The sequence below is a fragment of the Nomascus leucogenys genome, chromosome 18, assembly GCF_006542625.1.
Source record: "Nomascus leucogenys isolate Asia chromosome 18, Asia_NLE_v1, whole genome shotgun sequence".
In the NCBI taxonomy this organism is placed as follows: Eukaryota; Metazoa; Chordata; class Mammalia; order Primates; family Hylobatidae; genus Nomascus; species Nomascus leucogenys.
The window spans coordinates 84677621-84693759 of NC_044398.1; the positions used below are offsets into that span (position 1 = coordinate 84677621).

At 44.1% G+C, this 16139-nt stretch overlaps 1 protein-coding gene and 1 non-coding gene across 6 annotated transcripts in view; both read right to left on the bottom strand.

Moving 5' to 3' along the window:
• Positions 1 to 9628: 9628 nt before the first annotated feature.
• TMC5 (transmembrane channel like 5) overlaps positions 9629 to 16139 on the bottom strand; it is a 96584-nt gene continuing 90073 nt past the window's right edge. For 3 of the 5 annotated variants that reach the window (XM_003266084.4, XM_003266085.3, XM_003266083.3), the window contains 2 exons: positions 11566 to 11608; positions 10226 to 10810 (listed from right to left, as the gene is read on the bottom strand). In XM_003266084.4, coding sequence (XP_003266132.2) covers positions 10764 to 10810; positions 11566 to 11608 — 90 coding nt within the window. In that variant the 3' untranslated portion in view covers positions 10226 to 10763. Of the gene's footprint in view, positions 10811 to 11565; positions 11609 to 16139 lie in introns of all 5 variants that reach the window. The other 2 variants (XM_003266082.2, XM_003266081.2) reach the window with 1 other exon arrangement.
• LOC115831405 lies at positions 9981 to 10120 on the bottom strand. The gene has a single exon (XR_004026904.1). It is a non-coding gene; the product is annotated as a U4 spliceosomal RNA (small nuclear RNA).

The window sequence follows — 16139 nt, forward strand, 5'->3', positions numbered from 1 at the left end:
TTGGTGAATCTGACAATTATATGACTTGGAGTTGCTCTTCTTGAGGAGTATCTTTGTGGCATTCTCTGTATTTCCTGAATCTGAATGTTGGCCTGCCTTGCTAGATTGGGGAAGTTCCCCTGGATAATATCTTGCAAAGTGTTTTCCAACTTGGTTCCACTCTCCCCGTCATTTTCAGGTACACCAATCAGACGCAGGTTTTGTCTTTTCACATAGTCCCAAATTTCTTGGAGGCTTTGTTCATTTCTTTTTATTCTTTTTTCTCTAAACTTCCCTTCTCGCTTGATTTCATTCATTTCATCTTCCATCACTGATCCCCTTTCTTCCAGTTGATCGCATCAGCTACTGAGGCTTCTGCAGTCTTCGCGTAGTTCTCCATACTTGGCTTTCAGCTCCATCAGCTCCTTTAAGCCCTTCTCTCCATTGGTTATTCTAGTTATCCATTCGTCTAATTTTTTTTCAAAGTTTTTAACTTCTTTGCTATTGTTTTGAATTTCCTCCCATAGCTCGGAGTAGTTTGATCATCTGAAGCCTTCTTCTCTCAACTCGTCAAAGTCATTCTCCATCCAGCTTTGTTCCGTTGCTGGTGAGGAACTGCATTCCTTTGGAGGAGGAGAGGTGCTCTGCTTTTTAGAGTTTCCAGTTTTTCTGCTCTGTTTTTTCCCCTATCTTTGTGGTTTTATCTACTTTTGGTCTTTGATGATGGTGATGTGCAGATGGGTTTTTGGCATGGATGTCCTTTCTGTTTGTTAGTTTTCCTTCTACCAGACAGGACCCTCAGCTGCAGGTCTGTTGGAGTTTGCTAGAGGTCCACTCCAGACCCTGTTTGGCTGGGTGTCTGCAGCGGTGGCTGCAGAACAGCAGATTTTCGTGAGACCACAAATTCAGCTGTCTGATAGTTCCTCTGGAAGTTTTGTCTCAGAGGAGTACCCGGCCGAGTGAGGTGTCAGTCTGTCCCTACTGGGGGGTGCCTCCCAGTTAGGCTGCTCCGGGGTCAGGGACCCACTTGAGGAGGCAGCCTGTCCGTTCTCAGATCTCCAGCTGCGTGCTAGGAGAACCACTACTGTCTTCAAAGCTGTCAGTCAGACAGGGACATTTAAGTCTGCAGAGGTTCCTGCTGAAATTTTGTTTGTCTGTGCCCTGCCCCCAGAGGTGGAGCCTACAGAGGCAGGCAGGCTTCCTTGAGCTGTGGTGGGCTCCACCCTGTTCAAGCTTCCTGGCTGCTTTGTTTACCTAAGCAAGTCTGGGCAATGGCGGGCACCCCTCCCCCAGCCTCGCTGCTGCCTTGCAGTTTGATCTCAGACTGCTGTGCTAGCAATCAGCGAGACTCCGTGGGCATAGGACCCTCCGAGCCAGGTGCAGGCCACAATCTCTTGGTGTGCCATTTTCCAGGCCCATTGGAAAAGCGCAGTATTAGGGTGGGACTGACCCGATTTTCCAGGTGCCGTCTGTTACCCCTTTCTGTGACTATGAAAGGGAACTCCCTCACCCCTTGCGCTTCCCGAGCGAAGCAATGCCTCGCCCTGCTTCGGCTCGCACAGAGCGCGCTGCACGGGCTGTCCTGCACCCACTGTTTGGCACTCCCTAGTGAGATGAACCTGGTACCTTAAACGGAGATGCAGAAATCACCCATCTTCTGTGTCACTCAGGCTGGGAGCTGTAGACCGGAGCTGTTCCTATTCGGCCATCTTGGCTCCACCCCCGTGTGTGTGTATTTTTATAGAGATGGGGTCTTGCTATGTTGCCCAGGCAAGTCTCAAACTCCTGGTCTTAAGTGATCCTCCTGTCTTGACCCAAAGTGCTGGGATTACAGGCTTTAGCCACCACACCTGGCCCATAAATATATATTTAAATGAACGAAGGAGGCAACACAATGTCGCAAAAATAATCTGGAAGATGGGAGAAAGACCTGGGTTTGGGTCTTGATTCTGTCTTCTACCGGCTGTCAAATGAGGTCAACTGCACCTCTTTGGATAGTTATAAGGACAATTGATATCTTGCCTGCGCAAAGTGGGTACTCAGCAAGATTAATTTCCTTTCTCCCTCCACTTGGCACTGAATGTTATTAGAGGGTACAGAGCCATTATTGATGAAAACATCAAGGCCACATCTTCAGATGGCCCTAACACTGACTTGCCCCGGTCAGCAATGAAGAATGCTGATAGGACCCAAACACCACTTTATGGAGCACGATCCAGAGGTGAATGAGGATTTCCGTAGGGACATGTGGGGAAATAGGAAGATAAGACCCTCCACCCCACAGCCAGGCCTTAGGGGAATCCAGGGACAGCCAGGTCTTATGGCAGTAGAACTGTACTTTAGGGACCTGAAGACCCTCAGTTGCAGGTTTTGGGGATTTCCTACTTAAGGGTTTCACCATTACATTGTCTTGGTGACTCGGCCTCTGTTTCTCCTGCTGTTGACTAACTGGCTTTGATGCTTTGTATTCAAATGCTCCAAGAGAGACATTCTTAATTGGTTTGTAGTCTAAGCTGCCTCTGTTTCACAAAGCTTTTGTAGCAAGCTGTTTTCACAAGTCACTGACCAGCCTACAGATTGGCTTTTCTGGGTCAGGTGTCTTCTCCGTACCAATTAGCTTAGCCAGGGTGACAGGCTGCATGGCCAACTTTTCTCTGGATGTACCGCGAACATGGAAGACATTCAGACCATGGTACGTTGTCTATTTGTTTCTAAACTGGCAAAAACATTTGTCATGTAGAGTTGGAGGAGAGAAGGTCATTTGTCTATCAAATGCCAAATTTTGGAGGATGTGAAGAGCAAAGACTCTTCTATTTCCCCTCAAATTGTATTTGATGTCTCTCACAGATTCCACCTCACTCTCTACAGTTCAGCCATTCAGGACTTCTATTTTCTTTTTTTTTTTTTTTTTTTTTTTTGAGATGAAGTCTCACTCCTTCCACAGGCTGGAGTGCAGTGGCGTGATCTCGGCTCACTGCAACCTCCGCCTCCCAGGTTCAAGCGATTCTCCTGCCTCAGCCTCCTGAGTGACTGTGATTACAGGCATCCACCACCACGCCTGGCTAATTTTTGTATTTTTAGTAGAGACGGGGTTTCACCATGTTGGTCAGGCTGGTCTCGAACTCCTGACCTTGTGATCCACCCACCTCAGCCTCCCAAAGTGCTGGGATTATAGGCATGAGCCACCACGCCCAGCCAGGACTTCTATTTTCTTCAAACATCTCTCTTGCTCTTGCTCTATTTCTCTTTTAGACCTACAGAGCTGTGGTATTTTCTGTCTGAATACCCCTTCTACATCCTCTCAGCCTAGCTGAAATGTCTGCTCCTCAAGGAGTTTTTTTCAGACTCCCACCCTGCATCCAGCTTCCTCTGTTATAAGCTCCTTGCTATTACACCTTGTACTTCCTCTTTCAAAATATTCCTCCTGTTTATAATTGTTTTTTTAATATCCGTCTTTCCTGTTGACTGAGGCTCAATAAAAGCAAGAATTTCTCTCTTGTCATTGCTGTTTCCTCAATATCTGGTCTAGCTCCTGACACTTAATGAAACTTAATAAACATTTATGGAATGAGTGAGCTTTTGTTATCATGCTATCTGGACGTCATATTTTTTATTTGAGAAGAATGAATGACGCCCAACAATCTCAATGTTGGGCAGAACCAAAGTAAGATGTTTTGGAATTGTGCTAGTGGTAGGAAAAGCTCTAAATGTTTTCCTCTGCTGTCATGCCACACAACAATAAACACAGAAAACTTCTGTGATGAAATGTGGGGGATTGGCTGGGCGCGGTGTCTCACGCCTGTAATCCCAGCACTCTGGGAGGCCTAGGCGGGTGGATCACCTGAGGTCAGGAGTTCAAGACCAGCCTGGCCATGGTGAAACCCCCTCTCTACTAAAAATACAAAAAATTAGCCAGGCGTGGTGGTGCATACCTATAATCCCAGCTACTTGGGAGGCTGAGGCAGGAGAATCACTTGAACCCGAGAGGCGGAGGTTGCAGTGAGCCAAGATCGCAACATTGCACTCCAGCCTGGGCAACAAGAGCGAAACTCTGTCTCCAAAAAAAAAAAAAAAAAAAAAAAAAGAAATGTGGGGGATTCTCCCCACCACAAGCAAGCAATCGATACTGCCGCAGACACCAGCTGGGTGCCCTCCAATTCAATTCCGACACTGTCGATCCGGAGATAGCATCAGATCCCACAGACCAAGGGCTCAGTGTCAAAAATTCAACTCCCTCTTCAGACACAAGTGACAAGTCCAGGCATCCAGAACCTCTGACTGACCAGCTTCAAGTTGGGATTCCAATGACCCGGTCCTTGGATGCGATTTATTTGCTAGAGTAGCTCACAGAACTCAAGGAAACAATTACTTATATTTACTGGATTATTCCTAAGGATATTTTAATAGATACAAATAAACAATTAGATGAAGAGATACATAGGGTAAGGTCTGAGTGCAGGCACTTCTGTCCTCATGGTGTTGGGATGGGCCACTCTCCTGGCTCTTGCATGAGTTCTTGTTAACCATTCACCCTCCCGGAAACCTCCACATGTTTGGCTACCCAGAAGGTTTTCGTTTTGTTTTGTTTTGCTTTGCTTTGTTTTGTTTTGTTTTGAGACAGTTTCACTCTTATTTCCCAGACTAGAGTGCAATGGCGCCATCTCGGCTCACTGCAACCTCTGCCTCCCAAGTTCAAGCAATTCCTCCTGCCTCAGCCTCCTGACTAGCTGGGATTATAGGCACCTGCCACCATGCCCAGCTAATTTTGTATTTTTAGTGGAGACAGAGTTTTTCCATGTTGGTCAGGCTGGTCTCGAACTCCCAGCCTCAGGTGATCCACCCACCTCAACCTCCCAAAGTGCTGGGATTACAGGAGTGAGCCACTGCACTCGGCCTTTTTTTTTCTTTTTTCTTTTGAGACAGAGTCTGGCTCTGTCACCCAGGCTGGAGTGCAGTGGCATGATCTCGGCTCAGCTCTCTGCAACCTCCGCCTCCTGGGTTCAAGAGATTCTCGTGCCTCAGCCTCCCAAGTAGCTGGGATTACAGTTGTATGCTACCATACCTGGCTAATTTTTGTATTTTTAGTAGAGAAGAGGTTTCACCATGTTGGCCAGGCTGGTCTCGAACTCCTGACCTCAGGTGATCTGCCCTCCTTGGCCTCCCAAAGTGCTAGGACTGCAGATGTGAGCCACCATGCCCAGCCTTATCCAGAAGTTCTTGAACCCTGTCTTCTGGGACATTTTATGGAGACTTCATTGGATAGGCATGATTGAAGTATGAATAACCTTGTTCAAATGTGATTGGACAAAAAGGGTATGATCTGGTCGGGCGCAGTGGCTCATGCCTGTAATCCCAGCACTTTGAAAGGCTGAGGCGGGCAGATCATGAGGTCAAGAGATAGAGACAATCCTGACCAACATGGTGAAACCCCGTCTGTACTAAAAATACAAAAATTAGCTGCGTGTGGCGGTGCACACCTGTAGTCCCAGCTACTTGGGAGGCTGAGGCAGAAGAATCACTTGAACCCAGGAGGCAGAGGTTACAGTGAGCTGAGATCGTGCCACTGCACTCCAACCTGGTGGCGGAGCAAAACTCCATCTCAAAAAAAAAAAAAAAAAAAAAAAAAAAAAAGGTATGATCTAAACCCAGCAAGTCCTGTTTTGTCTGTTCAGATTCTTCCTGGCCTCTCTGTATAGCATTTCTACCTCTAGTGTACGGGGCAGGACCCTCTCCGGAATGAGGGTCTCACGACCCACAATCGGATTAGGGTCCTGCCATGGGGAGGTCAAAGGAAGGCAGGGAAAGATCAGAGAGAGAGATTCTTTTTACCATAATAAGGGCTGTGGGAGTTATGAGCCAGGATCTGTGTATGCAAACCAATATGTGTGGCAGGGTGCGGTAACTGACACCTGCCATCCCAGCACATTGGGAGGCCAACACAGGAGGATTACTTGAGCCCAGGAGTTTGAGACCAGCCTGGACAATGTAGTTAGACCCCATCTGTAAAATAATAAAAATAAAAAAATTAGTTGGGCATGGTGACATGCACCTGTAGTCCCAGCTGCTTGAGAGGTTAGAGTGGGAGGATAGCTTGAGCGCAAGAGGCTGAGAATGCAGTGAGCCCTGATTTGTACCACTGCCCTCCAGCCTGGACCATAGAGCAAGATTCTACTTCAAAAAACAAAATGAAACAAACAAATGAAGAAAAAATATACATTTATAAATATAAAATATAAAAGAAAAAATATATATAATAGCACAACTAGCATATTGAAAAATTGTATCTGGACAGGTGGGAAGCTTTCCAAGTATGTTCTTGGGAAATGACTCAGGACAGTAAATGACTGGCAGGCAGGTAGGAAGGGGGCCAGCCCTGTGGTAGACCAAGTAACAAACAGGTCCCAGAGCAGGAAGGACAGGGGCAATGTTCCTCTCCCTGCACACACGCCACCTTCTGACTCCCCCACCGCACCCCGGCAGCCTCAAAGGAGCCTCTCCAGGGTCACGCTGGAACAGCAAACATGGGATTTTTTTTGCTTACTTGGCTTAGCAACAAGGCCTCACTCTGACCTTTTCTCTGCACAGCATTAAAGAGAAAGGGTACGTTGAAAGTGGGATTGCATAGATTTCCCATGAGCACTGCCATGCTTTGAAGGGAAACTGCTTAGCTGAGCACTGCTTCCTGGAATGAGTGAGGCCATCTGCCCTAGCCTGACCTGAGAACTTCCACTCCTGTGCAGGTGCCTTCCCCACGGGAGGTGAGGGCCAGCGCAGCCCAGTCCGTGGGAGCCCCTGCCAGGCAAGGGCCACGCTGGTCCTTAGGCTCATGCTGTCAGGGACTTTGTTGAAGGGGCCAGAGGCCCCTCAATCTATCTTGGTTAATGGCAAGCTGCTTTTAGCATATGCAGAGAAGTAAGAGCAAGCAAACCAGCCACCAGGCCGGGCTTTGTTGACATGCAGGACATCATTTCAGATGTAAGAGCAGCTCTAGTGGCCCCGCAGCAGCCCTTGCATCTCAATCGGTTTCTGAGTCTTTCTCTGGGATTATCAGGCTGGAGTTCTCTGTCATTAGGATGACTCATCATTTTTCTATATCTGCTTCCATTGCTTCTGTCCCTGCTGACTGAAGTCTCTGCTTTCCGCCTCTGTGCCGCAGCTTCTGCAGCCTTTTCTCTGTGGCCCCTTTCTTCAATCCCATCCTACTATTAGCTTCCCTCATCATTCAAAAGGTGGAGAATTTGAATGATGGAATAAGGTATTAATAACTACTATTAAGCACTTCCTTGGAAGGCTTAGTATAGGGTTAATAACAGGATTTGGAATCAGAGAAAGCCAAGTCTGCATTCCTATTCAGCAACTTACCAGCTGTATGACCTTGGGTAAGTTACTTAATTTATCTGTAAAATAGGGGTCGCATTCTTGCGGTGGTGGTGATTAAATGAAAGAGTGCATGTAAAATCCTTGCTAATTAACACTTATTGACTGCCTACCATGTCCTAGACTTTAAAATGCTTTCCACGTACAGTAGTTTTTTTCTTTATTTTTTGAGACAGTCTCACTCTGTCACCCAGGCTGAAGCACAGTGGTGCGATCTCAGCTCACTGCAACCTCCACCTCCCAGGTTCAAGCAATTCTCATGCCTCAGCCTCCCGAGTAGCTGGGATTACAGGTGCATGCCACCATGCCTGGCTAATTTTTGTATTTTTAGTAGAGATGGGGGGGGGGGGGGTCTTACCATGTTGGCCAGGCTGGTCTCGAACTCCTGACCTCAGGTGATCCACCCACCTCAGCCTCCCAAAGTGCGGGGATTACAGGCATGAGCCACTGTCCACTGCATGTACACCTGCAGGAGAAGCAGGCCTGTGCTGAAGTGGAGACAAGGGATGGAGGTGAAGGGAGAAGCATTCCAGATGGAAGCACTTAGCATCTGGTGAATGAGCAAAAGTGATGCTTTCAGAGAGAGTTTCACTGTAGAAGCCCAAGCAGCGGCCGGGCGCGCTGGCTCACACCTGTAATCCCAACACTTTGGGAGGCTGTAAGCGAGCGGATCACCTGAGGTCAGGAGTTCGACACCAGCCCGGCCAACATGGTGAAACCCCATCTCTACTAAAAATACAAAAATTAGCCGGGCCTAGTGGCACACTCCTGTAATCCCAACTACTTGGGAGGCTGAGGCAGGAGAATCGCTTGAACCCAGGAGGGGGAGGTTGCAGTGAGCTGAGACTGCGCCACTGCACTCCAGCCTGGGTGACAGAGGGAGACTCTAACTCCATCTCAGAAAAAAAAAAAAAAAAAGAAAGCAAAGAAAAAAGCACAAACAGCACTAAGATGACCCCAAGGGGAATAAAATCACTTCCAACATCACATCCATGGGCTGCCTGCACTGACCCCACAGGCAAGTCTCCCTTAGACCCTGTGCTTCTTCAGAACACCTCCTACAACTGTAATTGATTACTGCTTAAGAATTTTTTTTTTTTTTTACAGCCCAGAGGTCCTTTATTATTTTTTACACCTATTATGCCATGAATTCAAAGGGAATAGGTTCCAGCATCTCAGGCTCCTTCCCATTGGTTCTCACAAAGTGTGCTTCTCTGGGTGGAGCAGGCTGGCACTTTAGTTGAACCCAGGTACCTTTCTCTTTGGCTGCTTTCTTTTTCTGATCATTTTCCTTCACGCGTTTCAGGAAGCTGTCTTGGCTCTTAGAGTGCTTAATGCACACATTAATTCTCTTGGCAAGAATCTTGCCCTTGTTTGTTTACAACAATGCCAACAGCATGCTGGGTAACATTGTAGACTCTTCCAGTTTTGCCATGTAACACTTGTGGGGCATTCCTTTTTGAACAGTACCCATTCCCTTGATGTCCACAATATCACCTTTCTTATAGATTCGCATATACGTGGCCAAAGGAACAACTCCATGTTTTCTAAAAGGCCTAGGGAACATATATCGGGTGCCTCTCCTCTTTCCCTTTGTGTTCGTCATTTTGGTGAATTACTGGAAGATGGTGGTTCTGGCCAAAAGGAAGGGAGCTTAAGAATCAAATTCATGTCTAAACCTGCTAGACAGGCAGCACCATGAATTGTTCACCATCTTGCTCACCACTATTTGGTCCATATTTGTTGAATGAATGGCTGGATGAATGGATGGATGAACACTACATACAACTGTTACCAAAGATGACACTAAAAGCAATTAATTCCTTCGATGAAGTGAATTAATGAGAAAAATAAGTGAATGTAAAAGTGCGTGGTCAAGTGCAGTGGCATGTGCCTGTAGTCCCAGCTACCTGGCAGGCTGAAGTGGGAGGACTGCTTGACCTAGGAGTTTGAGTCAAACCTGGCAACACAACCCAGCCTTATCTCTTCAAAATAAGAAAAAGGGAATAAATGACAGCACTGGTTGGGTCCTTGTGTTTTGAATGTATCTTAAATGCTTTCTAAATTCAGTTCCAATTAGGTTTTATGACAGTGATCAGTTAAGAGGAGGCTCCTCTCCCCTGAGTAATTGCACCTTTCTGCTGGACCCTTCAGTGTTAAGAACAGCCACATGGCTTGTGAATCATGTAGCAAATCTGCAAAAAAATTATATGCACACGTATTCATTACATATGCACACACACACATTCCACACATCACCACCAGTTTCATATTTGGTTTGAATAAGACTTTTACTTTATTTATTTATTTTTTTGAGACAGAGTCTCACTCTGTTGCCCAGGCTGGAGTGCAGTGGTACAATCTCACCTCACTGCAACCTCTGCCTCCCAGGTTCAAGCAATTCTCCTGCCTCAGCCTCCCAAGTAGCTGGGATTATAGGCATGCACTACCACACCCAGCTACTTTTTTTTTTATTTTTAGTACAGACGGGCTTTCACCATGTTGGCCAGGCTGGTCTTGAACTCCTGACATTAAGTGATACGCTTGCCTCAGCCTCCCAAAGTGCTGGGATTACAGGCATAAGCCGTCACAGCCAGCTAATTTCTTTTTTTTTTCTTATTCAGTCTCCGTAGAGAGTGTCAAAAATTGCCAGTGCTGATTATATTTCAAGTCATCATGGTGGGCTATTGGGAAAATTTTCAATTAGCAATAATCACGTCTTGGATAAATCTCATTGGCTACGGTACTGCCACTGTGCAAAACTAGCCTGACATAGGACTTTGATGGTCATGTATAACACCTCATAGGGGCAGAACCTCCTCCATCCCCGACTCCAAAGATTCATGTAATCAATACGCAAGAAAGTTCAGAGATGAGACCTCTGGTTGTATTCCACCTCTGGGACATGGAGGATGTCTTTAGTTCAAAGTCACAAATAAATGCAGGTTCTACAATTCAGAGGCTTGATATCCCTGCTGGAGGATTACATGTTTATTCAGGATGGACCACTTTTCTTAGCAGCAGTTTCTAAACCTTTGCCAGGTCTGGGAAGTCTGGCAGGAGAGATTTCGAAGAACCAATCATTCATGCACACATTTCTTGAAGATAAAATACATTATTCCCCAGTTATCTCTTCCTAGGTTTTTGTAGGCTCATTTCAATATTACAACAATCTTTATTGGAAAACCCCAAGTATTTTGTCTTGAAAAGTCAGCAATCCAGGTGTTAAAAATAGCACGGAATGCCCAGTTTTACTGTGATATTTACATTGTAGTCAGTTTCTACTCCTGGCTAAAGGCTTGGATTTTCTTCTGGGCAGTTCCTAAAGGCACAGGTGGCATGGAAGAAATTGTTCCGTTTTCATCTCCTCTCCTTATTTGATTGGTGTCTGGTTACCAAAACAGTCATCAGGCCCTTGGATTACCTTCTTGAACTGATCTTCTAAATCGCAAGTCTAGGTTTGACACAGGAAAGAGAAGTTAACGCGGGCACACTCTGCCCCATCTCTACAAGGGAAAGACCAACTTGCCTTCAAGATTCCATAGCTTCTCATGCCTTCCTTGCCTCCTCCTTTTAGTTTCTATAATCCTTCCCTTGAACTCCCATCACTGGAAGTCATCAGTAAATGCTATCCCCCAAAAATAAATGGGTTTGCTTGTTTGTTTCCTGCTCAGAATTCACTCTCCTGGCATCAGCCCCAGATTTTCTTTAGGACGTCACCCTTCCCTGCTCTCGGTCCCTATGGTCTTCATGGTTGCACCACCTGTATCTACAGATGAAATCATGTGATCAAGGGAACTGCCACATTTTTGTAGCCACAACAATTGGTTCATAGACGGGGACATCACCCAGTCAGATCCTATGAAACACCATGAGAATCCTGGGTCCCTCAGTCTTTCCCAGCAGACTGACTCTGAGAAGATATAAGAAGTTGATAAAGCTGTCTTGCACTTATTAGGAAGAGTCTATTGCAAAAGGAACTAACATGGGTAAGAACCGAACTAAAGAAACTGGGTTCTGGTGACATTGTGAGTTCCTGTGTTAGGCGAGGCCTAAAGCAAGAATTGTTCTTGGAATTTTGCTTAAGCCAGTTTGGATCCAATTTGCAACTGAAAAAGTAACGGACACACAAGCAATTCTTACACTTCTCTTAAGATATTTCACCAGAAATAAATTAGTGTCTTATTCTGTCCCCGTTTAATTACTCACCAAGACTGCTCTCACGTTCCCCCAAATGCAAAGAGCCTTGTTGCTGAAAAAGAAAAAAACAAGCAGCCATGTCACGGAGGAAGAATGTAGATTCTGGGTCTTGTTGCATAGTTGGCACAATTTGTGAGCCCCCCACCATTTTAAAATTAAGGGATGACAGATTAAGGCCAAGTCTCTGCCATAGAAATATTGAACATGTTTTGTTTTTTTAGGGAGAGTGATTCCATTCATTCATTCCACACATACTCTCTCTCTTTTTTTTTTTTTTATTATTATTATACTTTAGATTTTAGGGTACATGTGCACAATGTGCAGGTTTGTTACATATGTATCCATGTGCCATGTTGTTTTGCTGCACCCATTAACTCGTCCTTTAGCATTAGGTATATCTCCTAATGCTGTCCCTCCCCCCTACCCCCACCCCACAACAGTCCCCGGAGTGTGATGTTCCCCTTCCTGTGTCCATGAGTTCTCATCGTTCAGTTCCCACCTATGAGTGAGAACATGCGGTGTTTGGTTTTTTGTCCTTGCGATAATTTACTGAGAATGATGTTTTCCACTTTCATCCATGTCCCTACAAAGGACATGAACTCATCATTTTTATGGCTGCATAGTATTCCATGGTGTATATGTGCCACATTTTCTTAATCCAGTCTATCGTTGTTGGACATTTGGGTTGGTTCCAACTCTTTGCTATTGTGAATAGTGCCACAATAAACATACGTGTGCATGTGTCTTTATAGCAGCATGATTTATACTCCTTTGGGTATATACCCAGTAATGAGACAGCTGGGTCAAATGGTATTTCTAGTTCTAGATCCCTGAGGAATCGCCACATTGACTTCCACAATGGTTGAACTAGTTTACAGTCCCACCAACAGTGTAAAAGTGTTCCTATTTCTCCACATCCTCTCCAGCACCTGTTGTTTCCTGACTTTTAATGATGGCCATTCTAACTGGTGTGAGATGGTATCTCATGTGGTTTTGATTTGCATTTCTCTGATGGCCAGTGATGATGAGCATTTTTTCATGTGTTTTTTGGCTGCATAAATGTCTTCTTTTGAGAAGTGTCTGTTCACGTCCTTCACCCACTTTTTGATGGGGTTGTTTGTTTTTTTCTTGTAAATTTGTTTGAGTTCATTGTAGATTCTGGATATTAGCCCTTTGTCAGATGAGTAGGTTGCAAAAATTTTCTCCCATTCTGTAGGTTGCCTGTTCACTCTGATGGTAGTTTCTTTTGCTGTGCAGAAGCTCTTTAGTTTAATGAGATCCCATTTGTCAATTTTGGCTTTTGTTGCCATTGCTTTTGGTGTTTTAGACATGAAGTCCTTGCCCATGCCTATGTCCTGAATGGTATTGCCTAGGTTTTCTTGTAGGATTTTAATGGTTTTAGGTCTAACATTTAAGTCTTTAATCCATCTTGAATTAATTTTTGTATAAGGTGTAAGGAAGGGATCCAGTTTAGCTTTCTACATATGGCTAGCCAGTTTCCCAGCACCATTTATTAATAGGGAATCCTTTCCCCATTTCTTGTTTTTGTCAGGTTTGTCAAAGATCAGATAGTTGTAGATATGCAGCATTTCTGAGGGCTCTGTTCTGTTCCATTGATCTATGTCTCTGTTGTGGTACCAGTACCATGCTGTTTTGGTTACTGTAGCCTTGTAGTATAGTTTGAAGTCAGGTAGTGTGATGCCTCCAGCTTTGTTCTTTTGCTTAGGATTGACTTGGTGATGCAGGCTCTTTTTTGGTTCCATATGAACTTTAAAGTAGTTTTTTCCAATTCTGTGAAGAAAGTCATTGGTAGCTTGATGGGGATGGCATTGAATCTATAAATTACCTTGGGCAGTATGGCCATTTTCACGATATTGATTCTTCCAACCCATGAGCATGGCATGTTCTTCCATTTGTTTGTATCCTCTTTTATTTCACTGACCAGTGGTTTGTAGTTCTCCTTGAAGAGGTCCTTCACATCCCTTGTAAGTTGGATTCCTAGGTATTTTATTCTCTTTGAAGTAATTATGAATGGGAGTTCACTGATGATTTGGCTCTCTGTTTGTCTGTGATTGGTGTACAAGAATGCTTTGATTTTTGTACATTGATTTTGTATCCTGAGACTTTGCTGAAGTTGCTAATCAGCTTAAGGAGATTTTGGGCTGAGACAATGGGGTTTTCTAGATATACAATCATGTCATCTGCAAACAGGGACAATTTGACTTCCTCTTTTCCTAATTGAATACCTTTATTTCCTTCTCCTGCTGATTGCCCTGGCCAAAACTTCCAGCACTATGTTGAATAGGAGTGGTGAGAGAGGGCATCCCTGTCTTGTGCCAGTTTTCAAAGGGAATGCTTCCAGTTTTTGCCCATTCAGTATGATATTGGCTGTGGGTTTGTCATAGATAGCTCTTATTATTTTGAGATACATCCCATCAATACCTAATTTATTGAGAGTTTTAGCAGAAGGGTTGTTGAATTTTGTCAAAGGCCTTTTCTGCATCTATTGAGATAATCATGTGGTTTTTGTCTTTGGTTCTGTTTATATGCTGATTACATTTATTGATTTGGTATGTTGAACCAGCCTTGCATCCCAGGGATGAAGCCCACTTGATGATGGTGGATAAGCTTTTTGATGTGCTGCTGGATTCGTTTGCCAGTATTTTATTGAGGATTTTTGCATCAATGTTCATCAAGGATATTGGTCTGAAATTCTCTTTTTTGGTTATGTCTCTGCCAGGCTTTGGTATCAGGACGATGCTGGCTTCATAAAATGTGTTAGGGAGGATTCCCTCTTTTTCTATTGATTGGAATAATTTCAGAAGGAATGGTACCAGTTCCTCCTTGTACCTCTTGTAGAATTTGGCTGTGAATCCATCAGGACCTGGACTCTTTTTGGTTGGTAAGCTATTAATTATTGCCTCAATTTCAGAGCCTGTTATTGGTCTATTCAGAGATCCAACTTCTTCCTGGTTTAGTCTTGGGAGGGTGTATTTGTCGAGGAATTTAACCATTTCTTCTAGATTTTCTAGTTTATTTGCATAGAGGTGTTTGTAGTATTCTCTGATGGTAGATTGTATTTCTGTGGGATTGGTGGTGATATCCCCTTTTTCATTTTTTATTGCATCTATTTGATTCTTCTTTCTTTTCTTCTTTATTAGTCTTGCTAGCAGTCTATCAATTTTGTTGGTCTTTTCAAAAAACCAGCTCCTGGATCATTGATTTTTTGAAGGGTTTTTGTGTCTCTATTTCCTTCAGTTCTGCTCTGATTTTAGTTATTTCTAGCCTTCTGCTAGCTTTTGAATGTGTTTCTCTTGCTTTTCTAGTTCTTTTAATTGTGATGTTAGGGTGTCAATTTTGGATCTTTCCTGCTTTCTCTTGTGGGCATTTAGTGCTATAAATTTCCCTCTACACACTGCTTTGAATGTGTCCCAGAGATCCTGGTATGTTGTGTCTTTGTTCTCATTGGTTTCAAGGAACATCTTTATTTGTGCCTTCATTTCATTATGTACCCAATAGTCATTCAGGAGCAGGTTGTTCAGTTTCCATGTAGTTGAGCAGTTTTGAGTGAGTTTCTTAATCCTGAGTTCTAGTTTGATTGCACTGCGGTCTGAGAGACAGTTTGTTATAATTTCTGTTCTTTTACATTTGCTGAGGAGAGCTTTACTTCCAACTATGTGGTCAATTTTGGAATAGGTGTGGTGTGGTGCTGAAAAAAATGTATATTCTGTTGATTTGGGGTGCAGAGTTCTGTAGATGTCTATTAGGTCCACTTTGTGTAGAGCTGAGTTCAATTCCTGGATATTCTTGTTAACTTTCTGTCTCGTAGATCTGTCTAATGTTGACAGTAGGGTGTTAAAATCTCCCATTATTATTGTGTGGGAGTTTAAGTCCCTTTGTAGGTCACTCAGGACTTGCTTTATGAATCTGGGTGCTCCTGTGTTGGGTGCATATATATTTAGGATAGTTAGCTCTTCTTGTTGAATTGATCCCTTTACCATTATGTAATGGCCTTGTCTCTTTTGATCTTTGTTGGTTTAAAGTCTATTTTATCAGAGACTAGGATTGCAACCCCTGCCTTTTTTTGTTTTCCATTTGCTTGATAGATCTTCCTCCATCCCTTTATTTTGAGTCTATGTGTGTCTCTGCACGTGAGATGGGTTTCCTGAATACAGCACACTGATGGGTCCTGACTCCTTATCCAATTTGCCAGTCTGTGTCTTTTAATTGGAGCATTTAGCCCACTTACATTTAAAGTTAATATTGTTATGTGTGAATCTGATCCTGTCATTATGATGTTAGTTGGTTATTTTGCTCGTTAGTTGATGCAGTTTCTTCCTAGCCTTGATGGTCTTTACAATTTGGCATGTTTTTGCAGGGGCTGGTACCAGTTGTTCCTTTCCATGTTTAGTGCTTCCTTCAGGAGCTCTTTTAGGGCAGGCCTGGTGGTGACAAAATCACTCAGCATTTGCTTGTCTGTAAAGTATTTTTTTTCTCCTTCACTTATGAAGCTTAGTTTGGCTGGATATGAAATTCTGGGTTGAAAATTCTTTTCTTTAAGAATGTTGAATATAGGCCCCCAC